The following is a 26,348-nucleotide window of genomic DNA, read 5'->3' as shown; positions in this document are numbered from 1 at the left end:
TGTGATTTTCTTGATGGTCCATGCTCATTTCTTGATGGATTATGCCTCTCCCTTAGTTTAATTAGTTTAATTTCATATCATTAATTTAATTGTAGTGCAGTGGTAGCATAGTTGTTAGATGAGAAGACAATCCATGCTAGTTGTTTGATGTTCCATACTTTTGAATGCAAGTAGCATATGTCTCTAACTTTGTGGTGTATTTGGCTTGTGAGCTTAATGAAAGGATTAATGACTTGTTTTGATCTATTGTGCATTTCACATGTAGTTTAGACAATGTATGCTCCATTGCTTAGATATATTGTACCTTTCACATGATGTTTAGACAATACATGCTTAAATAGTCATCATTGCTTGCTGAATCAACCAAACACACACACACACCAATATTGCAACACACATTACCCTCATTAGTGTAATACCCCTAATTTTAAAAGGATAGTCTCGGTATTTATTTATTTGTTTTAATTGTATTTTTTTATTATTTAATTAATTATTTGACTAATTACTTATGTGTTTAATTGAATTAGGTATTTCTTGATTATTTGATTACGTGTCTATGTATTATTTGTATTTGTCTATGTGTTAATTGTTTAATTAGATTATGTGCTTAAATGGCGTTTTGATTAATTGTAAATTAAATATTTTATTTTATTTTATTATTTTATTTTATTTTTCTTTTATGGTTATGGTTAGTAATAATGGGCTAACCAATTGGGTCCCATGGATTACTTGGATAGGAGGTTGGATGTGTGTGGATTATTACCCATGGATAGTTGTGTATGTATATATATAGATATATGTTATATACATATATAAAAAGGAAAGTAATTTATTAATTACTTTTATGGTAACATGGGTAGTAATATTTAATCTGATATATATGTTTTATATTTAAATAATAAAAATATACATAGATTTGATATATGTTATGTTTTAAGTTATTTTATAATATTATGGTAACTTAAGTATTATTGGATAATCCATTAATAAATAATGGAATGTGTATAATTTATTTATTTAATAAACATATACATAAATTATATACGTAACATATTTTACTTACCTTTTTAATATATATAAAAGGGAAAGTAATTTATTAATTACTTTTATGGTAACTTGGATAGTAATATTTAATCTTATGTATATGTTTTATATTTAAATAATAAAAACATACATAGATTTGATACGTGTTATATTTTAAGTTACTTTATAATATTATGGTAACTTAAGTATTATTGAATAATCCATTAAAAAATAATGGGATGTGTATAATTTATTTATTTAATAAAGATATACATAAATTATATACGTAACATATTTTACTTACCTTTTTAATATTTTAATATATATATTTTTTTAAGTTGACTTGAATTGGGAAAATGGTTAGGGTTATTTTATTTAACCTATAAATATATAGTTATAGGTTGTAAAAGGGGGTTAGAAATATTCACGTGATATATTATAGAGAGAGAGAGAGAGTTAGAGAGGGAAGGAGGAAAATGAAGGAAGGAGGAAAAAAACCCTGTAGAAAGAAGATCAAGGAAGAAGAAGTTTAACTTTCGATCCGAAAGTTTAAAGTAAGTTCTTCTTCTATCTCTTTCCCTTTGATTCGTGTTTCTGTACATGCCTAGGAAATTCCAGGATTTATTAAACACATAAAATTAAATAATTATGCATGTTTAATTGGGTTAGAATATAGGTTTTATGAAATTGGTTCATATTTGTTCTTGTGTTATGAATTGATAAAATGCATGATTTTGATTTGATTTCTTATGTGAATTTTTACATGTTTAAATTATGTATTTTTCATATATGTGGAATCATGGAACGTAGAAACATGCCTAAGATTCCTGAACATTAAATAGGGACTAGGTTTGGGTTTTAATAAATTTAAATAGACTCAATCATAATGATGCTTGTTATTTGAATGTTTTAAACAAACGAATGGATTTAATCTTTTAAAATATTTTAACAATTAAGATTAAATGTGTATAATGAATTGGATATAGAGAATCCTTATTTAACAGTATAATAAAATATCATTATGTATAAGATTCAGTTTGCGTAGGACATATGATATAGGAAGTTTAAAGAAATAATAAGTCATTCCTATTATGTGATAACTTGATATCATATTTATCATAGTTATTTATGGAATATTTGATGTATTTTCTTAATTGTTATACCAATTGTTGGATTGTGTGGTTTAATGCACCGGTATGGGACGGTGGCATTCTAGGGATGGATTAACTTATCAGTTAAGTCCTACCTATTTTATATAAGGGAATGGATTAACTAAAATGTTATGTCCTACTTATATTTAAGTCAGGTCAGCTGAACAAGTTGAATGACTTATGGAGGATTAATTTATTATATAAGAGAATGAATTAACTAAAATGTTAAGTCCTACTTATATTCAAGTCAGGTCAGTTGAACAAGTTGAATGACTTATGGAGGATTAATTTATACTGGACAGGATGGTTACTAGATTTTATATATATAAGTATGGTGCCATGATATGAGCTTGAGTCTCAGGATCAATGGTTAGGGCGCGTATATCGCCAGGGATGTGTAGCTAGATATAGTGTAGTTGTGTACCCTGGTAGGTCTAGGTACTCATGCCCACTATATGTGCGTTTTGCATGTTGCCTACTATTCAGGTTGAGACAACCCTATAGTCTAGTGAGGTTCCTTTAGTGTGTGTGTGTATATATATATATATATACGGACTACTAGTTACTGTTGGATTGACTAGGATGTATACGTGTATCGGATCTCTGCTTGGACTGTAGTAGAGTAGAACTTGTTTGTAGGCCTGACCCACCATTATTTTTCAGGTGTTTGTCACGAGTAGAGGTTGTTCGTGCTGAGCGGGGATCAGTCTACTTCATTTTTCCGATGCTACATAGGAGTTTCTTTATGATTCAGTTTCTTGTTTCAGATTACTGTCATTTGTTTAGTTTGGATTTTCTAGGGGTCCACACAGTATGGATTCCCGAGTTGTATTTTGGAGGATCAGTTGTATCAGAAGAGTTTATTAATTAATGGAAATATATTATGAGGTTTATTATTAGATTATCATTTTAGTTTCTTGTTAGCATTTTATATATTCTTCTTTATTCTTTTGTACTCTGTGTTCGTTTATTATCAATTTGTTTTGATATCCTCGGGTATTCGGGCATGGGCCTGGCCAACCTGCATTCGAAAATTCGGGGGTATCACAGTTAGTCACTTGTTAAGGATATAGAAAAGCATTGCTTGGTGGTGATTTCTAAACCCCAAGATCTCTCTCTCTATTATTTACGCTTAATTGCATTATTGTGTTATCACTTAGTTTAATTTAGTTGTTCTCTAATCAACCAACCAACCAATTGTTTGATCATTCGACCTACTAGCCATAATAGCGATTCCACAACCAAGTACGACTCCAATCCCTTGAGACGATCCCTACTCACCCTTGCTATATTTTTAGTGAAGGTAGTAGTGACTTTTATAAATGTAAAACTCTTGGCCCTCGCCTTAATGCACACTCTTCGAGCTTGATATGGTGTAGCGACCCTCACAAGGAAACACACATCATTATTATTTTTTATTAATGTGCGTGTGTGTGTGTGTGTGTGTGTGTGTATATATATATATATATATATATTTGTTGTGTATGCGTATATTATGTGAAGTTAGAAAGTGAGGAGAGAGAGAGCATGAGGTGAAAGAAGAGGCTGTCGAAACGATTCGCCGGTGGGTGGAGGTCGGCGGCAACTGACTGATATAGAATAATCCCATCGGTGACTGATTTTCAATCATAACAACAAACCTCATCAAAGCATGGCCCAATCTTGCCAACAAACCTCATCAAAGATCCATTTGAGAACAATTGGATAATGACAAAATTGATTGGTGGTGGTGGAGGGAAAGTTTCCGGCGACTGCCTTGATGCCTCTCCATGGTCAATTTTTTTTTTCTATTTGATATGTGACTTTTTAGGGAAAAAAAACTGAACAACAATGGCAATTTTTGATCGGTTCATCTCTGACATCATAACTGGCCGCCGTCCACAACATTATCCACCTTGGTCAACTATAGAGCCATATATATCAACGGAGGGTAATATAGGAATTTTAATTAATTTAATGCATAACGTTAGCACATTCTGTCTTGACTGTCGTTGACTCTAACGGAAGGAAGGTAGTAGGATATTCTCAAAATTAGGGGAGGTCCAAATAATTTCCCAAATAGAAAAGGAGGTCCATATAATTATGACAAACTATAGGGGAGGTTTGTGTAAATTATCCTAAATTAATTAGAAAGTTAAAGAAATAAAAAGGTTCAAAAATTTTAGGAACTACATGCGAAGCAACAGCGAAGGCAAGGATTACACCACGGCACCACCACAACCTCTAACTTCACCATCGCCATTCTCACCCTATAACCACTACCATCCTCTCTCAAATTGAAATAAGTCTCTCTCCTTGTCCCAAAAATAAAATGGGTCTGCAAAAGGTTAGAGAAAGGAAAAAGAGTAAAGAATCACTTCGGATGTTTTTGTCTTTTCAAAATTTATTGTGTTTGTAATAAAATACAATATAGATATAATAAGGGCAGAAAAGTAATTTCAATAGAACTGTTAACGCTATTCATCAAAGAGCTCTGACAAGGGAGGTCATTATAATTTGAAAAATAAGAGGGGAGGTCAGTATAGGTTGACGAAACTTTAGGGAAAGTCAGTGTAATTATCTCAAGTTTCAAATATACCTTTGTTAAAATACAAAATAGTATAATTAGTGCACGTATTTAGTAAAAATGATAGTTTGAAAATGTTATTAAAAAATATTACATTCAATTTTGAAAGAAAACATATTTTTTTTAATATCTCGAAATAAAAAGATGAATGAGTATTTTAAGACAAATGGAGTATACGAGTTAATTCAATGCTGAGTAAATCTAAGGTCAATTAATAAATCTTATTTATAGTAAATTAAGTCAAAACCTAATAGAAAGGTTGTCCTATATTTAAGTTTTCTAAGATACTCCGTATCACTTATCTTTTCAAGCTTAATGGAGCACATTATTCAGATATTCTGATGTAACTTCCATTGTGTTATTCATTCTCTTTTGTTTGGTTGGATGAAAAAGAAGATAATAAGACAATGCCTTATTTTGTTTTGTTAGGAAAGAAGAAAAAAGAAAGTATTAATTATAAGGAAAGATTTGTAATTTAAAAATATTTATAAGAAAAGTTTTGTAATTTAAAAACATTTATAATAGTCTTACTTTTCTTCCTTAGTGTCTTAAACTCATCATCCTTTTTTCTATTCCATCCTTGCCTTCTCTCTACCAAATGAAGGGAAGTTATTTTTTCCTTCTTATTTTTCATCCACTCCTCTTTCTTTCTTCCTACCAAATGGAGAATAAGGAAAAGATAGCGTGTCTCCTTCTTTCTGTTCAATAATTGGATGGAAGAGGATAAAATAAGCTCAAATTTTACAATGTTCTATTGTTAAAAAAATTTAATGCCAAATGAGATTAGCAAACAATGATTAGGGGAAAGAAAAATTAAAAAAGATATGTGTTACATGGGGAGTCTTGTCTATGTATGGGTTGATTGTTAGTCTCATTTAACAACTTAAGTTTTTGGATCGGATCGGGTGGAGGTGAATGTTACAAGGGAAGTTTTGTCCGATATCGGATCCGGATGAAAAGTAAATAGGTAATATGAGTTGGGTGTTAGCCCCATCTAACAGTTTAAACTTTTGGATCGGATAGCGAAACACCTGCCCCGTTACAATTAGGGTGGCAAAGCCAACACGACACGAGTTAAGTGAGATTTTGTTCACATTAAATGGATTCGGGTCGTAAACGAGTCGACACGATTAACTCATTTATTTAATTTTTTTGTTGATATGTTCAACCCGTGTAACTTATTTTCTTGGTATAAATAAATTTATATTTAAGTTCCAAAATTACTATATAAACTTGTGTCTTATAATTTGCTTTTTTTAAAACTAGATAATATTTAGTAATTTGGTTGAATTGAAACTTATATTTTTATAGTATTTATTATTTTGTTGACTATTATTAACAATTTAAATAATATAATTTTTATTTTTGTAAATAGGTTATTGAATTGATTACACGTGTAACTCGTTTAATAAATAGGTCGGGTTAGTATTGAGAGTTTCTAACACGATTATTAAACGTGGTCGGGTTGAACTTTTGAGTATAATACATTTAGGTCGATACGATACGATTATGACCCACGAATACAAATTGACACCCTTATACAATAAGCCAATATTAATAATAAAAATACAAGTAGTGATACTCACACTGAATACTTGCAGGACCGAATAAATTTTGATTGACTATTTATACCAAATGCAATTAAGTGGAAGACTCTTAAGTTACAATAAGCCAATAATAATAATAATAAAAATATGAGTAGTGATACTCACACCGAATACCAGTAAATTGCCTAACCGAATAATTTTTTAATTAATTACTTCTTTATTTGTTGTATAATTGATCAATTAAAAAAGTAAATCTATTAATTTACTGTAACTATTCGGTGTAAAAATAATTTTTCTAAAAGTGTTATAGCATTAAATACTACATGTATAACATTTTTATTATATTATATCATCCAATCCAATTATTATTAGATCAAATAAAAAATAATCTATATTGCTATCTCTAACGGATCCAATCCATCGACAGATCTAGCCCATGTGAGTCGCCTGACCCTATGTTCATTCTTGGGTTAGGTCGGGCTTACTTGTGCTTGCCTCGATGCATCCGGTACACGACCCGAATTGGAACCCACTTCCACCGTCCACTCCCTACTACTAAGTTTGTCATCGAGTAAACTGCGAAACTGTATCGTGTAATATGAGATCTATCGAATGGCACTATAAAATTAATAAAAGTAAGCCAGAAATATATTTTCGTAACTACAAAGTATCATCAATTAGTTGCCCCATACATATATCTCTCATTTATTGTCCCCTTCAATTTACATTCACAGAGGACGCGCTTACAAGAGCAAAGCCTCTCTCTCCCTCTAATTCTCTCTCCGATCTCTCTCTATCTCATCGGTTGGCGAGCAATTCCAACGAAGGTCGCTGGTAGCTTAGTCTTCGCTTCATTCACTGTGATCTCATCTGGATCTCTAGGGTTCCTCAAATCTTCACTGTCAGATTTCATCTCTAAAAATGGTGAGTTTATCAGTTGTTTTTGACTTATTGTTGTTCGAATGATTCCACATTTCAATATATTAGATCTGGCGTGATTCTGATTTGGTTCGATCTGAATATCCAATCACAAGTTGGTCAAATTTCATAATTCTCGTAGAATTCTAGTGTCCTTACTGAGTCAATTTGAGTGTTATACTCAAAGATCAGATAGGCTTTGATTTTATTTTAGATCTGTTATTTAAATTCGTACTGATTAATTCTACATTCCTTCTTTGATTGGGCGATTGGGATATCACAGCCTCTCAGACTCGAAATAAAGGTACTAAGATTTATTTACTTTGAATTACGTTTCTCGTAAAAAGAATTTAAAAACAATTGGTTTCTAGATTAGATCTGCATTCTTTACGTGTGACTTTTGAAATGCTAGAGTGATCATGCTAACAATTATTACTTTATCAGAGGAAACTTGCCCAAAGATCAGAAAGAGTGAAATCCGTGGATCTGCATCCGACGGAGCCATGGTAATTATACTTTCTTTTGTGCCAATCTTTTCCTGATTTACATTTCTTCATCTTTTATGTTTAATCTTGCGTTGTTGAAAATGTTCATTGTTGGTTAAAGTTAATATTATTAATATTTTTTAATGTTTATTTATCTACAATGCATTGTACCTTTTTCCTGCAGGATTTTGGCAAGTTTGTACTCCGGGACCGTTTGTATTTGGAACTATCAGTCTCAGGTATGCAACATATATGTTATGCCTTTAACGAAGCTTTAGTACCTCCCAAATTATAATTAGTACCTTGTTTCAATACTTTCTTTCGTGTAATAAACCATGCTTTTCTTGGGCTTGGCAGTTGTCTTATTAGCATATGTCATACTTAATGATTGCCTTTTGTTAATAAAAATGCAAAAAAAGAATTATACAATAAAGAAGGATGAGGATTCCTTTACTCAGAAGAAACTACGGGCAACCCATACAAAAGAATTAGGTGTCCAAACCTCAGATCTGACAGCAATTAGCCCTCATTGGGGAAAAGTGCCCTTTAAATAGATTAGATCAAGTAGCTCGGTAGCTCCTTCTTAGCCCAAAATTGGTTTATGCACAGGTTGACCTTGAATTTCATCTAATTCCATTGGCTGATAAAAGTCATTCGTTTTAATATATGAGAAGAAGCCGCCACCCATGCTCTCATAATTAAAATCTAAGGCATGCCTTTTCAATTCCTCATAGGCCCTTATAGAGACCAGAAAAGCACCCTATTCCGAAGATCATTCTCCTAGCTACTTATCTTTAAAATGGAGTTAAAAAATTTGAGCTTCATTTTTACTCTAAATGTACCATATAGAAAGGATGGCACCACTTTAAAGAATTTTAGCTTTCTGGCCCTTGCCAAAACCATGAAAAAGGATCTCAAGCATTGATCTTTTATTCTGTGAAGTAATTCAACAAAGCCTCTGGACAGCGAAGAGATTTGCCTGGATGCATAGTGGAGGGGGCAGAGATTGGGGAGATGATTTGAAGTGTTTTTACTATTCTGACACAAACACGCCAATCTGAGCTAAATACATAGTGTACAATGGCACTAACAGATGTCAAAATCCGTGTTTAATTGTTTTTGTTTTCATCTTTAATTCCATTATTCTATGCAGTGAGGATGAATTACAATATTGCTGGGAGACATATTATTTTACCTTTAATATCAATGTATTGTGGCAATGAGATCATTCATTTAATATTTGTGGCATCTGATGAAAGATCCACCTCCTGAATGATGAGTGAATTAAGATGTAATGAAGTCATTTAATTGAATCCTTACTGTTTATCGTCTATGGTGTTGAGGCTCCAGGCTCTATTTAATTTTTGTATATTCTAGTTTTGCAAAAATCATTATGAAATAATGTGATCCCATAAGATGTCCAAGGGTACCTTACTTGATTCATACATTCCGGATAGTTATGCTAGGAATTATTAGTCTAATTGCAAGTTATACTGGCCTGAATTTTAGATAGTATTTCGGCTATAACAAGGAAAAAGATTATTTAAAAAAAATAAAGAGGAACTACACTAGTTTTTAATTGCCATGAAATAGTATCACTTTCCCCAATATATAAAAAGTGAGAAAGCAAATTAGCAGGCAATAGGAAAAACAAATGTTGAAAACTTATCCAAAGTTCATATAGAGCTGGTGCATAGCACGGTCCACTGAAATCTGTTGAATTGATAAACTTACAATTATATAAGCTTGTCCAATTATGATATTTTTAGTTGCAACTTGCCAATCAACTAGTATTATTATGTTGGGATATATATTGTGCTAGTAGGATAAGTTCATTTAGTTACAATTTATTGTTTTTCTAAATCATTTTTTAGTAGTGACCCTATCTTCCAATACCAGTGAAAATGTTATGCGAGGGGAAGAAAGGTCATTTTAAAGCTTAGTCATATTGGATCATTGGATATGAAATTTGTGTTATAAATATTGTTACTATATGAGAGCACTAATGGAAATTTATATGTTCTTTTTGGATGAATGCAAGCAATTGTGGATTATTACTACAACGGTTCATACTTAATAATGGTCTTTTGTGCACACATGGAGATGAAAATTTGATTACTGACCTCTGAATTCTGAAGGCAATCTTCTGATATGCAAAGTAGCCTATGTTTTAATTCTTTCCCACCCTTGAGTGCTATTTTATAAAACTGAATTTTAAGAGCTGAATTTTAAGTGCTGAAGTTTTTTAATGTAAAAAAAAATCTTTCATGTTTTTGAATTTCAAGTGTTCAACTGCAACATACTTGTCAAAGAAAAAAAAAAAAAAAGTGTTCAATTGCAACATACAGTAATAAGTGAAGTCACTGTCACTTAAAAATTTATCCCATTTTAACTTTTATGTGGTGCTCAAGTGATATTCGAATTGCATTATCACACACAGTTAATTGAATAAGCACTTAGTGCTAAGTGCTAAATCGGGTTTTCAAACAGCACCTTAGTTCATCATAATTTTTGTTCAACTCAGGAATGACTGCCTCTTGCTTGGTTCCTTAGCAGTTCTCTGTTTTCTGTCTAATTCAATTCATTTAGTATAGTTTAGTTTTTTGATGTATATACATTTCTCTCTTCTTTCTAGTACAAAAGTTTCATTTTTATTTTTGGGTAAACCCCTGTATGAGGTCAAGTGAGTGAATTTTTCTTCCTTTAGATTGGTGAAGAATGCAAATGAGGGCTATAAATCTTCTTTTAAGTTTTTTTCCGGTACTGATGAATCTAGAATATAATACGAGATTATGAAACATAATTGATATTTATGTTGAGGAATTTTATTGTTTCATGGAAATTTGTTGAAACCGTAATGATCTACAGTCCAAATAGAAGTTTAAAATTTACGAGGAACTGCTAACGCAAGCAAGATATTACTTTCTGAAAAGACTTGATAATGGTAGTAAAAATAACATAATTCTAGAAAATGGTAATGTAATGCTACACGAGTTCTTCTATTGTAGAAATTTCGGCCCAATCATATAGTGGTTTGGTTCCTAGTTCAGTAGTTGACCTGCTGGTTCATTGCCTGCTGCTTGAAATGGAAGGTGGGTTTTCAAACATCACCTTAGTTTATCATGAGCTTGCATTTCTGGCATTGTATCTGTTGAATAGCTATGAGAATATGGTTGATCACATTTTGTGGTTAATCAAATCCATAGGGGTACTGCCAACTTAGACTTGAGGAAATGAAGATTTTCTTGATGAAAACTTTAATGTAACCACACTTGACCTCAGTTGCACTATAATTAGATACACTAGCATATATTAGGTTTTATCACATGATCAGCAATTTCTAAAATGTTTCAACTACTCTATTTTGAGTTTTAACTAGAGCATGATAAGAAATCTGTTTTTTGTATAATCGGTGGTTTTAAAGGCCGTCTAAGAAGCACGGACACGGATACGACACGACACGGACACGGTGACACGGCAAATCCAAAAAAATTAGGACACGGATACGGCGAATAGTATATATATATGTGTGTGTGTGTGATTTAGTACTTTAAAAATTACTGAGTGTTACTATTTTTCATCATCCTCACAATGAAAAAAAAAACACAAATCATAACTCATAACTAATAAACTATAAAAGAACAATGTTGCATAGTTATAAAACGAAATGAAAAACAAGACATTTGAATAATAACTAGTATCATTTAATCATCATTGCAACTTTACTCCAAATACAAAAGCATAGATAGAAAGGACTATTAACATTCATGACTGTTTAACATTCAGGACTTTACTGTTAGCACTTAACATTCACAAAAACCTAAAGGCTAGTCCCCAAAAAAGATACGAAAACAAGTCAGTATCATCTATTCCCATCCATCATTTGACCTAGGACTTTTACCATTTACAATACCAAAAGGGTAGTACAAAACAAAAAATAGAATATATCAGCATTAATTTTTTTTTTTTAAAAATAAAATTCTAGACACGTGTGTCCACGGAGTGTCCGTGCCGTGTCCAAAAATTAAAAAAAATAAAAAAAATTATAGACACATTTTTTGGTGTGCTACACGTGTCGGACACGGATTCTTCACCCATTTTGGCGTGTCCGTGCTTCCTAGAAGGCCGTAAGGATGATCTTTTTTTCTTGATCGAACTATCTCTTGCATCCTGTTTTTCTTTGAGTCTCCTTTGAAGTGCTACTGTCTTGTCATAACTTTTGATAGTTGTGTGTGTCATTGGTGTTTAAGGAATGTTCTGAAGACTTGGAGCAATTGATTTTTTTTTTTTTTTTTTTTTTTTTTAGAGCAACCATAAAGTTATCAAGACTTTTTGGAAGTTAAGCTCATTAATATTTTTATCATGCTGGTAACAATTTCCTGAGCATTAATGTTTTCTTGAAACTCATTTCTACTGTTGCAGACTATGGTGAAGTCTTTTGAGGTTACCGAATTACCAGGTACATGGTTAACATTTTATATCATCTGTTTGTTCCGTAAGCAAATGCATTTATTCTCGCATTCTCTCATCTTGATGACTTTGCACTGATCTAACATCTATTCTATGTTCTTGCAGTTAGATCCGCAAAATTTATAGCACGCAAGCAATGGGTTGTAGTTGGTGCTGATGACATGTATATTCGTGTATACAATTACAATACAATGGATAAGGTCAAAGTATTTGAGGCGCACACAGATTATATTAGGTGTGTGGCTGTTCATCCTACCCTTCCATATGTTCTGTCATCATCTGATGACATGCTTATAAAGCTCTGGGATTGGGAGAAGGGATGGGTGTGCACTCAAATTTTTGAGGGTCATTCCCATTATGTGATGCAAGTGACATTTAATCCAAAAGACACCAACACTTTTGCAAGTGCATCTCTTGATCGCACTATAAAGGTATAAATGGAATTGTCTATAGGTAACCTGTAACTATGATCCTTGTGTCTTTTAGGTACAAGTGACGTATAGACTGGTTTTGTCTCCTTTTCCAGATTTGGAATCTTGGCTCTCCAGACCCAAATTTTACACTGGATGCTCATTTGAAAGGGGTAAATTGTGTTGATTACTTCACGGGAGGTGATAAACCTTACTTAATCACTGGTTCTGATGATCACACTGCTAAGGTTTGCCACCTAAGTTTCCTTTTCCTATCTGTAATATGTCTGCATACACGTATTATTTAGAATATTTATGGTTAAATCCTACTGAACAGGTGTGGGACTATCAAACCAAAAGTTGTGTCCAGACATTAGAAGGCCACACACATAATGTGTCTGCCGTATGCTTTCATCCTGAACTTCCCATAATAATTACAGGATCTGAGGATGGTACTGTTCGTTTATGGCATGCAACCACTTATAGGTCAGTAGTACTAATTCTTATGGGGCTTAGAATTCCTAACCTTATGTTCTTTATTGCATTCAACTGAGACATGGAATTTGTTTGATATGGCATGAGATACAGAATTAAAAGATTGGCATCTGGACTTCATAGGCCCTCATAGTTTTTTTTAAGATATATATATATATATATATACACTTTTAACCAATTCATTTTTCAACTTGTTAAACCTGTTAATTACTTTTTTTTAAGTTTTTCTTCTTCTTCCCAGTTAGTAAAATCTCGTAAGTTGTTTTCTAGAATAGAACTGTGAAATAAATTAAGGATGCGTTACTCTCCTCTCTCCCCTTTTGCAATCATTATTCATCCTATCTAGGATAACTTCATTAAACTTTCTGTGTAGGCACATACATCCTCTATATTGCATTACCTTGATGATGGTTGGTAGTTGATGGTATTAATGCTGCAAGACTTGTAGCTCACGTGGCTTTCATGTTTTGTATTGACATTTCACACTCTTAATGCATAGACTAATTTTTAGATGTAATTGTATTTAAGTGTCTTGTTATTATGTTAGCAAGTGCTTCTTTCTAAATTCAACTTGATGATACTGTTCAAGGTTTGAAGTTTCAATTGCAATGTTTATTTTGATCTTCATGAGCAAGATATTAGAAAGCTTAAATTGTGTTAATCTTAAATATGAACTTTGAAGATGGAATTTTTATATGATAGGATAAAGGTTTGAACTTTGGAAATTAAAAATTGTAGATTGAGAGAAAATTTGGTGGAAGCGTGGAACATCAACCCTTGAGCTTGCTTTACGTGTATATTCGCATTTGTCTAGATATTGTTTGATACCTTTAGTTTGTTTCATATAGTTGTTCCAGTTTTTTAATCTCGGGAACATTTAATAAAAAATTGGTTTAAACTTGGTAACTGTAAATTGAGATGTTTGTGCTGCTGTTTGATATTGAAAAAATTTGTTAACTGTTTACCTTGGCTTACAGACTTGAGAACACATTGAATTATGGTCTTGAAAGAGTTTGGGCTATTGGATACATGAAAAGTTCACGCCGGTAAGTTGATTTTTGTTCCTTTGATGTGCACAGATGTTTATAGATTTTTATGAAGAGATTTCATGAACTTGTTTAGGCAGCTCACAAACCTCAACATTGTGTCTTTTGGATGTCTAAGTTTGCTCTTTGGAATATGCAAAATGATATAAGCCATTTTAACTCATTATTCATTTTCTTCTTGTTTATGTGCCTATAAAGGCTTAGTTGTAATGAGTTATCTTTCTTGCATGAGTAGTAAAGTTTCAAGGTAAAATATGAGGAAATAAATTTTAGTACCTTGCTAAAGCTGTTGCATGCCTTCTTGAGAGTGTGTTCAACACTTCTGCTTTTTCCTTACGGCTGTTATACTCTCTGCACAGGGTTGTAATTGGTTATGATGAAGGAACCATTATGGTAAAAATTGGTCGAGAAGAACCTGTAGCTAGTATGGACAATAGTGGAAAAATCATATGGGCTAAGCATAATGAAATTCAGACTGTTAATATCAAGAGTGTGGGAGCAGATTATGAGGTTTGACTTATTTGATTTATCATCCTTGTTGGGTACTACAAAATTAAAATAAAAAATCTGTCTGCGTAAAGGTGATTTAAATTCGTTGATTCCTTTCTTCTTAGGTTACTGATGGAGAGAGATTGCCTTTGGCAGTTAAAGAGCTGGGGACCTGTGATCTTTACCCACAAGTTAGTTGGCTTCTTTTCAAAATTGCTTTGCTGCTATGTAGTTTCCTTATATGAATGCTGATCATCCACTTGTGCATGGAATAATAAACTTAATTAATTTCTTTTTATAAGAGTTCACTGCTTATGCATTTTAGATGTTCAACTGCTGCATATGTTTAAGTATGCGTGTCACATAGGGGTGTGCGCGCCTTTGGGTGTCAGATTCAGCGACTCCCTAAATATTTGGATACAGGAATACAGCTGAATATAGTCATGGTTGAGTTTCCATAATCTTTAGCTTGAGATAAGATAATGCTTCTATGCATTTTTACCCATTAGACATGAGTAATTGCGCGTGTTTTTAAAATTTAGGTAATAATGCAACAAGTTCAAAGGTACCCCTATGGAAAGTTGTGGGGATAGGGCGGCTATGGGACAGGGCACCCCTATCCCAATCTGTCCCGTGAAAAAAAAACTAAGCTATGCATTTTAAATTACTAAATTCAATTATAAACAGATTGAAGATATATTTTTCTATTTCTTTCTTTCTTTCTTTATTTTTTAAAAATCTAAAGATAAACAAATATTTAACACTTCTAATAATAGAATTTAACTACTTTGTTGTTGCAAATCTAAAATATCACTAAAAACAATGAGAACCAAAACTCAGATAGCAAAATATTTATATATAAATATATCTTTAAACTAATGGGGACGGGTTTGGGTTTTGACTCTTATTTTTGAGGCGCTTAACCAATGAGAATACACCCAAATCTGATCCATCAGGGGAGGGTCAAATTATTATCCCTAGAAAAATTAGTAAACTAGATATGTTCATCTGGTCCTTTGCTGACTCTATTGTTGGGAAAGTGTCTGATAGTAGATGTGTCGCATGTTATCACATATTCATACCCATATTGTGTTGTGTTGTACACTGGTTATGTGCTTGTATTGAAGTGTCCATGTTATCAAGACTGCTAAGGAAATGCTTTATATGATAGTCTACATGAGCTTTTCTAGGAGAGGATAAAAAACTATTACTTGGATCCTCCAAAATTTGGATAAGTGTTTCTTATTGGAAAATTTTGTCCCGTATTTTCAAACTTGAATTGCTAAGAGTGTAGTTAGGACTAGGACTTTTTCCATATGGAGTGCTAAGAATCAGTTGGAGCAAATGCATTATTCTTTGATAGTTTTCTGTGCAAATTAAAACATTGAGATATCTGGGATAATAAAACTTACACGAGAAAAGTAAATCCCTTTTTGCTGTCTTGTCAATATTGAAGCCGTGGATTGAGTCTGGGCCTTGAGGGCTCTGTGCGCATAAAAACTGGAAATTAGGTTTGTACCCTGTCAACCTCTATGAGGATTGCAGCTTGGCAGACCTGTACTTGATCTTAACTCAATCCACAATTCTTATTTGGCCTTACTATTTTTATTTTGGTACCTTTGACTTTAATAAAATAATTTTATTGAAGTGGTGTGCTCATCAATCTTAGTCTATAATTACAAATTTTTTTCTTCTAAACTACTCATCATCGTATCCTTGATTTGTGCCACCTCAGGCACTTCACAGATGCACCCGTTGCTTAGTGTGTCCCCAGGACGGACCCAGGAAATTGTATGAGTGGGGGCAATAGTGAGATTTTTTTTGTAATTTCACGGTGGGCAATATTAAATTTTCATAGGTATATAATACAAAAAAAAGTAAATATCACTAGTAGAAATACTAACAAAAAAAAAAAAATGGGGGCAATTGCCCCCACTGACCATATAGTAAGTCTGTGCCTGTATGTCCCCTCTTTCTTGTTGTCAGTTATTCATCTTCTAATCTTTCTTTAGCTTTTTTCTTCAATAAAAACATTTTTCTAGTTAGTTTGTGCCATTAAGCATAACTTCCCTCTATGTATTATTAAAAAAAGAAAATCATTTATTTGATAATTAATCTACAATCACACAACAAACCAACGACATTTTTCTACTTCATGAGTCGTTCTGTAACTCTATTGGAAATCATTCTCCTCACTTCCATGTTCTTCTGGAAGTTGGATCCAAGATGACAATGATTTTTAATATTAGGTCTCTTGTCCTTCAATTTTTTCTTTATATAGTGATCCACCTAGCATAAGAAATAAAATAAAGAAATAAACCCCCAAATCCCAACTTGGGAAAGTAGATCTGAGGTTACGTGAATGTTTAGATGGCAATCGATTTGAAGTACTCCCTTTTCTTCTGCTTGGATTTGTTTTTGCTTTTTCAGTCAACATAACAAGTCATTTGTCTGCTGGTAATTTTAATTCTAATCTTCCTTTTTTTTTTTTTTTAAATAATAATCTAATTTCTACTATCTCTTTTTCTTTGAAACTATTACATATGAATGGAGTCTGGAACACGCATGAATGTCACCGTGTCTCGATTAATTTTCTATTCTGATTTTTTTATTTCAGAGCTTAAAGCATAATCCCAATGGGAGGTTTGTTGTTGTGTGCGGAGATGGTGAATACATTATATATACAGCTTTGGCATGGAGAAATAGATCATTTGGTTCAGCATTGGAGTTTGCTTGGTCATCTGATGGGGAATATGCTGTTAGAGAAAGTACCTCAAAGATTAAGCTTTTTAGCAAAAATTTCCAGGTTTGTGTCCGTCCTTAGTTTATTTATATTCTTTGTTTTTATTGTTTGTATTCTAAAAGAGATCCTTTAAAAAAATAAAAAAATAAAATAAAATAAAATTAAATTTGGTTTACTTCTTCTTGGACCCTCTCCTCTGTTAAAGGAACGAGTTTTAAAAAGAGCTGCTGACTGATGAAAATGATCAATGTGTGTGTTTCTGCCTTCTGGCACAACTTCTGTTTCATTTGGTCATGTCTTGCTTCTAATTCTCTGATGCTGTAATGGTTTCCTAAGTACTCTGACCGCTGCCTTAGCAGCTAGAATTTTGTACTGCTACTTGATGTTTAAATTTTCTTCCTGTTTATATGATTGAACAAATTTTAATAAATGTGGCATGTTTCAGGAAAAGAAGAGCATCCGGCCTACTTTTTCTGCTGAGCGCATATATGGGGGAACTTTGTTGGCAATGTGCTCAAATGATTTCATTTGTTTTTATGATTGGGCTGAGTGCAGGTTGATTCGAAGGATTGACGTCACTGTCAAAGTAAGCAATAAGATACCTCAAATTATTCTTCGATTACAATGTTACTGTTTAAGCTATCCTGTAGGAAATGTGTCTTTATATATATATATTTGTTTTGTTTTAACATTTTCCAGAATCTCTACTGGGCTGATAGTGGTGATTTAGTGGCAATTGCCAGTGACGCATCATTCTACATACTAAAGTACAGTGTAAGAATTCTCATTTGTATGATTCTTTCTTAAACTTGTATAGTTTGCTGTAGGAGATGACTCTTTTCTTCTTGGACAATTTTGTTTTGAAAATTTGGTTTATGCAATGCATTATAAAGTTGAATTTGGATTTTTAAATGTTGCAGCGTGATGTAGTTTCTGCACATTTAGATAGTGGAAGACCTGTAGATGAACAAGGCGTTGAAGATGCCTTTGAGCTTCTTTATGAAATAAATGAAAGAGTCAGGACCGGAATATGGGTCGGGGATTGTTTCATTTATAACAACTCTTCTTGGCGACTAAATTACTGTGTTGGTGGTGAGGTATAGTGGATGGTTCATTCTTGGTTTTATGGCACTTCATGTGTTCCGATATTAGTTTAATAAGGATAGCAGGAAGCCATATTCACTTTGATGATTCCAGGTAACCACGATGTTTCATTTGGACCGGCCCATGTACTTACTGGGATATCTAGCTAATCAGAGCAGGGTGTATCTGATTGACAAAGAGTTCAAGTGAGCGGCCTCTGCATAGCTATTATTTGAAGCAGCATCTGCTATGGGCTTCGTTATTAAGTTCTTGTTCATTTGTCTTCTTTGTTTCAGTGTTATGGGATACACCTTACTTCTCAGTTTGATTGAGTACAAGACACTGGTGATGCGTGGTGACCTGGAACGAGCCAATGAGGTTTTACCTTCAATTCCCAAGGACCATCAGAATAGGTATGTTTTTCCTTCTACCACTTTAATTATGGACAAATTGGTCTTTAACACTGACTTTGAGAAAGGCATGAAAATTAGATTTTTATATTTAACTTTTGGGAAAAAATAACTGTGTTCATGCAATATGCCATTGCACTATTTCCTAAATCCTTAATTTGTATATTAGCAATGGGTTTCCTTAATCTCTTTCCCTTGTTTTTTGTTTAAAATGTACATGACTAAATTATTCTTTTTAATAATATCTTTTGACTATTTTTATTGTTTCTGTTCCCGTTTTGGTGGTGGTGGTCTTAATTAATATATAGTTATTGTGTATGTTGGATATTTTGGAAATTTGCATATTTGTAATATTGTATCTGTAATATATGGGAAGTGTTTAGCATGGCAAACCCTAAAGATAAGAGGCAGGAGCAGACTATACGTTTTTTATTTTCTTTTTGCAGTTGTATTTGTTATTGATATACATGGCTTATTAGGATTTTTGGTAATTTAAGGATATTTATGATATAATACAAAGTTGGTATCATTTAATGATATGAAAGACCTGTGGGGCATCTTGGCAATTTTAGTGAATTTACTGGCAATAAAATCCAGAAGCTCTCTTTTGTTTTGTTCAAGTTTACAGGGAAGTTTGGGCTTTTACGATTGTTCAAATGTAAAAGGCCAATATATGAGATTGATTAAGGGCTTTGACCATTATGGTATGCTGAAGGAGAAATATATGCTGTGATATCTTGTAACTGGCATTATCTTGGACTTTTTACTACCATCTATTGCTAAAAGTTCTTTCTGTGTATACCGCGTCTTGTTCTTCTTGTGGTTGGAATTGCTTTTGGTTACTCTTGCTTTATTTGAGATGGAAATTCGGGTTCTAAAGGATGGTTCTGATGGAAAATATGATTTTGTCAGTGTGGCACGTTTCTTGGAATCACGAGGAATGATAGAGGATGCACTGGAAGTAGCTACAGACCCTGACTACAGATTTGATCTAGCCATACAACTGGGAAAACTAGAGGTTGCAAAGGTAAGTCAATCCTGCTGGTACATAATGAATAGTTGATAGTGCTAATGTGATAGAACATTTGAACATATCTTTCTTGAGTCTGAAGAATATGCACCTTGTTACAGTGTGTAGCGCACGGCCTTCTGATTATAATTTTATTTTGTTTACAGGAAATTGCCACGGGAGCAATGAGTGAGTCCAAATGGAAGCAGTTGGGTGAATTAGCTATGTCCACTGGAATGGTATTTTCTTTCTTTCTTTTTTATAAAAAATAAAAAATTTAAGACGGTGATTTTTTTGTCTGATATGAGAACTCCATCACAAAGTCTCCCACATCAACTTGTTTATTGTTGGAAAGATCTGTCTTCTAGGATTATGTGCTCGCCTCCTATTAACTCATGGTTTTATTTATTTATTTTATTTTATTTTATTTATTTATTTTCTCTATAAATACTTGCAATCTCTCTCCTTAGATCTGAAAAGGCAATCTTATTTCGGTCAATGAAATTATATTTTGCTCAAGTCTACGACAACCTAATCCAATTTAAAAATTTCCTGGTTATGGTATATGAAGACGAGAAACTGCACTTTTTTTATAATTTGAACTACAATTTGTGCCTTGATTGATATGCTTCAGTGGGTGTAAAATTCTGGTTCTCTTTCATTTGCATTGTACCTTTCTAAATTGTGCTTCCATATGCAACCTTCCTGTCAGTTGCAAGAGCTTTTCCTTTCATTTGACTATTTTCTTAAACTACATTTCTTCTATGTATTGCAGTTAGAGATGGCTGAGGAATGTTTAAAGCATGCAATGGATCTAAGTGGTTTGTTGCTGCTCTACTCTTCTTTAGGAGACGCAGAAGGAATATCAAAACTTGCATCTCTTGCTAAAGAGCATGGAAAAAACAATGTTGCATTCCTTTGTCTGTTCATGCTTGGAAAAATGGACGAGTGCCTACAGTTGTTGGTAGACAGGTAATTTTTATTTGTTAATCAAGAGTCACACACTTACAGTTAGTATTCATCTGGATTTTATTTTGAATTTCTTTCTGGTCACAGCAATCGGATACCTGAGGCTGCTTTGATGGCAAGGTCTTATCTTCCAAGCAAGGTTTCTGAGATAGTTGCAATTTGGAGAAAAGACCTCAACAAGGTGCTTGTCGCCAGTGTTTGTGCCTGTTTTTTTTATTTCATTAATCCTAAATTTGGGTCGGTCTGACCATAGAGAAATTCTATATCCTAGAAATCACTTGGACCTTTTCCTTTTAATCGTTGACGGTGCAGACTCTCCTCACAAATTAAAGCAAGGGGAGTCGTCAACATTGTTTGACACATCTCCATCATTTACCATTATCTACAGGTTAAGGGGGGAACTGCAGTGTCTTTGGCAAACTAGATGAAGGAGTATTATAAACTTAATTGACCATTGATGGTATATAGATGAGATAATTTTCATGACGACAGTCTATGAGGGGAAAAAGCATCCCTAGATCTCACAGAAGTCATGTTCCTGGGCATAGGCTAGTCGTCCACTTAGTATTCACCATTCCTCACTGTCTGCAATTCAATGCCAATGCTACCTAGATTATTGTTTCATTACTTTTCCAGTCTAATAATTTTGCATAAACATGTTCAAGTGAAAAGCTTTTTTGAAAAGTTCAGATAACAATCTTATTGCAAAAAGTTTGTGGCGTTCAAATGTTATGTTATCTGTACCAAAATTATACGACAGATTCTTAGGTTGTCAGGACTTAATGGTCACTCCCTCCCTTCCAAAATAAGTGTCCATTTGGGAATTTTGACTTTTTAAGTGAACATGCATTTAATGTATTGAACTTCTTATGAATTTGAAAACTAGCCCAACTAATTTTTAAAAAAAAAAAATTACATTATTAATTCGAGAGTTTCAAAACCTAAGGATCGGAAAGTTTAAATTTTATGCATAAATTTTCATAAGGGACATTTATTTTGGGTCATTGCAGAAAGGAAAGAGGGTGACTGATTTTTGGGAGTATAACAAAGTGCCTTAAATCTTGAGTGTTGGATTTTCCTCCAAATCAAAGGAAGTAATGCATCATTGTTTGACGTGGTTCCATCATTTGACGTCATCTACAGGTTAATCAGAAAGCTGCAGATTCTTTGGCCGATCCCGAGGAGTATCCTAATTTATTTGAGGACTGGCAAGTTGCTCTTGGCGTTGAATCAAAAGTTGCAGACACAAGGTTTTTGTTAGATGGCTTTCTACTGTCTTTTCCATGTCTTTTCTTCAATCTTACTGTGGTTGGATTATCAATATATGGTAGCTCGGAATTGATTAATTCATATTAGCATTACTATCTCATTCACTTTTTCCATGTTTAAATATTATCTGTTTACCGTTACTTGTTGGTGCTGGGCAACACAGCCGATACTTGTGTATCCCTTGGTATGCTTTTGAAGCACATTAAGTCGATAGCCAATAGTATTATATGATCAAATGCCTGAATATATGAGCTATGCACCTAGGTAGAAAATGTTTTGTCTTGACACAGTAACCTGATATGTAGCATTCTTAAATTTCTCTCATTTAATTGTTTTGCAGGGGTACTTATCCTCCAGCAGTGGAATATGTAAACTATGCTGATAGATCAAATGTCAACCTTGTGGAGGCTTTCAAAAACATGCAGATAGAAAACGAGGAGCCACTTGAAAATGGAGGCTTGGATCACGAGGTATCTCTGAAGTAGTATTTCTGATTTTCTTTCGTTTAAATTATACCAGCCTTAGCAAGTTCATATTTAAACATGTGAAGCAATACCTTATGTTGGATTTAGACTGAAGCTGATGATTTTTATCCATTTTTCCTTTTTAGTTACATTATATATCAACAGATACCTTTTGAATGAATCTCACTTTTAGAATTTTTGCTACTTGTAGAGATGAATTAGTCTCTAATCTTCCAGTTCGAGATGTGTCCAATATTTAATATAGTTTGATCTGTCTTTTCATATAAAATTAGCTGAACCTATGTAACATCGTGATATTGTTTTGATTTTGAAATTGGTTCTGTAATTCATGTTTATTTCTTTCTTTTCTTTCCCCAGGTTGTAGAGCAGAATGGAGAAGATGAGGGGCAAGAAGAGGGACAAGAAGAGGCTGTCGTTGTGGATGCTGAGGACGGTCCTGTACTCGTTAATGGTAACGAGGCTGATGAACAGTGGGGTATGAATAATGAAGGAAATCCGTCAGCCTAAAAGCAATTGGTTGGGCCAGTGTGAAAATCCTAATTTTGTCACTGGTGATTAATTGAATTTCTTTAAATTGCAATCTCTACCTCCCAACACAGTCCAAATATCTCCGTTGTCTTTATTATTTATTCTTGGTAGTTAAGCACGCACACAAACACCCATATGAGAGGAGGAGTGCCACTCGATCTGAAACCTCTGCGGTCTCTTTATTTACTCTTACTTTAGACTTGCGTTTTATGTTGATACTACTAGTACCAGCTCATCAAGGGTAAACACCACAATGTAATAAAGAGTTTGTATCCTTTTTCAAATTTTGATTCTCTTGTACTCTTTTAGTTTTTTACCCGCCAATGTTGTATTTCAAATTGTCAATTTTTCCTAGTTGGTACTCACACAACCCCCCGCCTCTCCAAGGAATTGTTTGCACTCAAGAGGAGCCGAACCTCAGAATTCCATGATCTGTTGAATCCTGATCCACATTTGGATGCTGAGTGGTGCCTCTTGCTCAATATTTAGTGAATTCAAAAGTTGATACAACTTGTTTAATAAAATGGCTGACTTGTTTATTGCTGGCATTCAGTTACTTAACATAACACTCTTCCTTTTTTACAGCTTCTGACTAGTTGTCTAAGCATAAAACAGTACCCATAATACAATTACTTTGGTTAATTGCTTCTTTGATAGCGAACTTGTAAGCAGTTTTAAGAGTGACGAAACATGATTTCTGGGTATGAACTGTGGCTAAACCACAGTATCTGCCTGCCAAACTGGCATCAGCAAACTATAGTGTTTTTCTGAGCATTTTTATTTTCTTCCTAGGAGCCTGAAAATTATTAATTTTTATTTCCAAGTACATGTAGTGTTTTAGATGGCCAGTTGTTAGTTTGAAGACTCACTTCGTATTGTACATCTACTCCTTCGATTTTCTGACTTCATTTTTCGGTAGAGCTAGAAATTGAATGGCATCTTGATGTATTTTTGCCTTTTGGCTTCTTTTCTTGGTTGCTTGTTATTCTTGCATTGCCATTTTCTACTTTGTGCCAGTTTATTAGATTTTGGAGTCAGATTGTGGTGGTGGGTCTTACTCTTTTCCTCTTTTTGCTCACTTGGCAGTGCTGACACCACGTCACCAGGTCCAGTGAAGACAGTCGGTCCCAGCTGTATCCATTCCCATTTAAGGTGAGTAAAGAACTTTTTACCGAAACAAGTTCCATTTTGTTCATTTATTTTCTTACTCATTCACTAAATCTGTCTTATAAATCCACATCCTTAGGATGTCAATATTATGGTATTATTTTCATCCCCTACTGCATTGTTAAATGCAATGCATGTTCAATTGAATGTTTTGCACTCTGATGTTGTCCGCTGAAATGGGAAAAATTGGTTGGGAAAGAAATGAAAAGCCAGTTGCTGGGTTCTCAGATAGGAGGAATAATAACTGTTCTAGAGAACTTCCGTGCATATCCACATTGACATGCTTTTGTTGGATTATGACTGGAATATATTTTTTTTATTTCATTGGCAAGAAACACACTCACACTCTCCACTTTTACCCCTAGGCGAGGAAGTACCATCAGGCTACAAGGCCCTTGGTGCTGGATTTTCATATTCTGTGATGCCTTCATTTTCTTTAAGATACTGAAACTTAAAAATTTCCATTTCTATTGGAGGATTTCCAAGCTTGTCTTTAGGATCTGCTGATTATATATCCTTTTTCCTTATATTGGCTGCATAATGATTATTTCGTTGCCTTCTCATTCCTGTCTTCTGTAGGTTGCTGAAATTGTGGGACCGTTTGTCTCTATTTTGCTGCTGGTACGGTGTGATTTTGTAGCGCTTGGAATTTTGTCATGGGGCACACATATATATTCTTTTTCCAACTTTAATTACTCGTGTAGTTGTTCTTGGTTGTTTTAGCATATTCATTGAGGCAGATTTTTTCCTTCAAATTTACATGCCATTGCGAATGTAGAATCATTTATAGCGGTGTCAAATATATAATTACAGAGTTCAACCTTTTTAAAAATTTTATTTTCTTGGGTGTAAGAAGTTCAACCCTTTTCACCTTTCAAATTTCATATTTTTTGGTGGATGGGATCTGTAAAAGAGAGTTAATTTTGAATATGATGAAGTCTAAATGTCCAATAAATCCTGCATTTCAGAGACCTCTGCAAACATCAAGTGAGGAAAGTTTGCCGCATACAGTATCAGAAAACAATCTTACAAGATACATTCTACAACCCTATATTTGTTGCAACATGGCCTGAGAATGTTTCCCTGAATAAAATGATAGCTTTAGATATGTACCATTTTCTCTTTTTTTATTTTTTATTTTTATGAGAGCAGGGGCAGTTCGTGGGTACTTCAAAAATTGTTTGCGTACGGAATTTATGCTTGCCTTTGTAATAAGAATTGAAGATCATGTCAGTTGTAGTTGTTCCTTTCAATTTTAGGGTTGGTTTTGGTTAGATGCTTGCCTTTGTAATAAAAATTGAAGATCATATCAGTTGTAATTGTTTCTTTCAATTTTAGGGTTGGTTTTGGTTAGATCTTAACAGTTCGAAAAGTGAAATGAATAGTACAATGAATGATAGAAAATATAAGTTTGATAAATTTTGATTGGTATGAATTCTTTTCAACAGATGTTATTAAAATTAGTATTTCAAAAAATTTGAAGTGTCTCGCATGAATTTTTATGAAAAGTTAGGTGGTTATGGAAACTTGGGCTAAAAACGTTCTCAAAAACAGTTTTTAGTGAGCTTTTTGAGGGACAAACCAAACATATCTTTATTTTAAAAAAAAAAGAAAAAAGGATCTATATGGTTTGTAGCTCTAACAACAACAGTTTTCTAAGCTTTGCTTGGTTTTGTTTTCTGAAAATTCAGTTATAAAAAGTTCTTTTTTCAGATAACTGTCTTTTATTGATCTCTGAAAATTGTTTTCTATTATTTGAATTTTTGAGAACTATTTTCAGAGTTACAAACTAAGGCAGTCAAATTTTTTTTTTTTTTTGTCCAAACTAATGTAATGGAAGGCATATTCCAACCGTTCCTTTGTTCGGTATATAATTAAAAGTGAAAATGGGCATTCTGATGGAATGAAAATCTATTCCTAGAAATGAAAATACATTCCAAAACTATACCTATGGATTGGTCATTCCATTCCCATGTAATTTTTTAAAAAAAAAATAAAATTCCCAAAAAGTCTTCAGGTTTAAAGTCCAAAAACCACCGATACCACAATTGCCTTCCACCACCACCATTGTCGCCGCCACCACCA

The 26,348-nt window shown here is 33.4% G+C and overlaps 1 protein-coding gene across 3 annotated transcripts; it reads left to right on the top strand.

Moving 5' to 3' along the window:
• The first annotated feature begins 6,888 nt into the window (after positions 1-6,888).
• On the top strand, positions 6,889-25,616 carry LOC132282312 (coatomer subunit beta'-2-like). Of its 3 annotated transcripts, none has more exons than XR_009471747.1 (26): positions 6,889-7,211; positions 7,489-7,509; positions 7,650-7,711; positions 7,875-7,929; positions 12,113-12,149; positions 12,266-12,591; positions 12,687-12,818; positions 12,908-13,056; positions 14,043-14,111; positions 14,471-14,621; positions 14,726-14,791; positions 17,218-17,406; positions 17,789-17,929; positions 18,043-18,117; positions 18,264-18,440; positions 18,541-18,632; positions 18,723-18,839; positions 19,749-19,863; positions 20,013-20,084; positions 20,621-20,817; positions 20,902-20,995; positions 21,958-22,064; positions 22,424-22,553; positions 22,926-23,084; positions 24,183-24,248; positions 24,843-25,616. XR_009471747.1 is itself a non-coding variant. In XM_059783937.1 (26 exons), the coding sequence occupies exons 1-25, from the start codon at positions 7,209-7,211 to the stop codon at positions 24,209-24,211; spliced, it is 2,724 nt and encodes a 907-aa protein (XP_059639920.1). In that variant the 5' UTR covers positions 6,889-7,208; the 3' UTR covers positions 24,212-24,248; positions 24,843-25,616. The 3 variants fall into 3 exon arrangements, 1 of the variants encoding a protein (XP_059639920.1); XR_009471746.1 differs by having other exon boundaries at positions 22,926-23,119; XM_059783937.1 differs by having other exon boundaries at positions 22,926-23,043.
• Positions 25,617-26,348: the final 732 nt, after the last annotated feature.

The sequence above is a fragment of the Cornus florida genome, unplaced genomic scaffold (genome assembly GCF_030987335.1).
Source record: "Cornus florida cultivar Cherokee Brave unplaced genomic scaffold, ASM3098733v1 CherokeeBrave_3.0.0_Hap2_Chr11, whole genome shotgun sequence".
Classification (NCBI taxonomy): domain Eukaryota; kingdom Viridiplantae; phylum Streptophyta; class Magnoliopsida; order Cornales; family Cornaceae; genus Cornus; species Cornus florida.
The sequence above is the reverse complement of the archived record's forward strand: the minus strand, read 5'-3'. Positions and strand labels throughout refer to the sequence as shown.

What these genes read in the sequence shown, in the direction of transcription:
- LOC132282312 (XM_059783937.1), top strand. An exon ending in CTCTCAGACTCGAAATAAAG is followed by an intron (nt 7,510 to 7,649) that starts GTACTAAGATTT and finishes TTACTTTATCAG; the next exon opens with AGGAAACTTGCCCAAAGATC. An exon ending in GGAGAAAAGACCTCAACAAG is followed by an intron (nt 20,996 to 21,957) that starts GTGCTTGTCGCC and finishes CGTCATCTACAG; the next exon opens with GTTAATCAGAAAGCTGCAGA.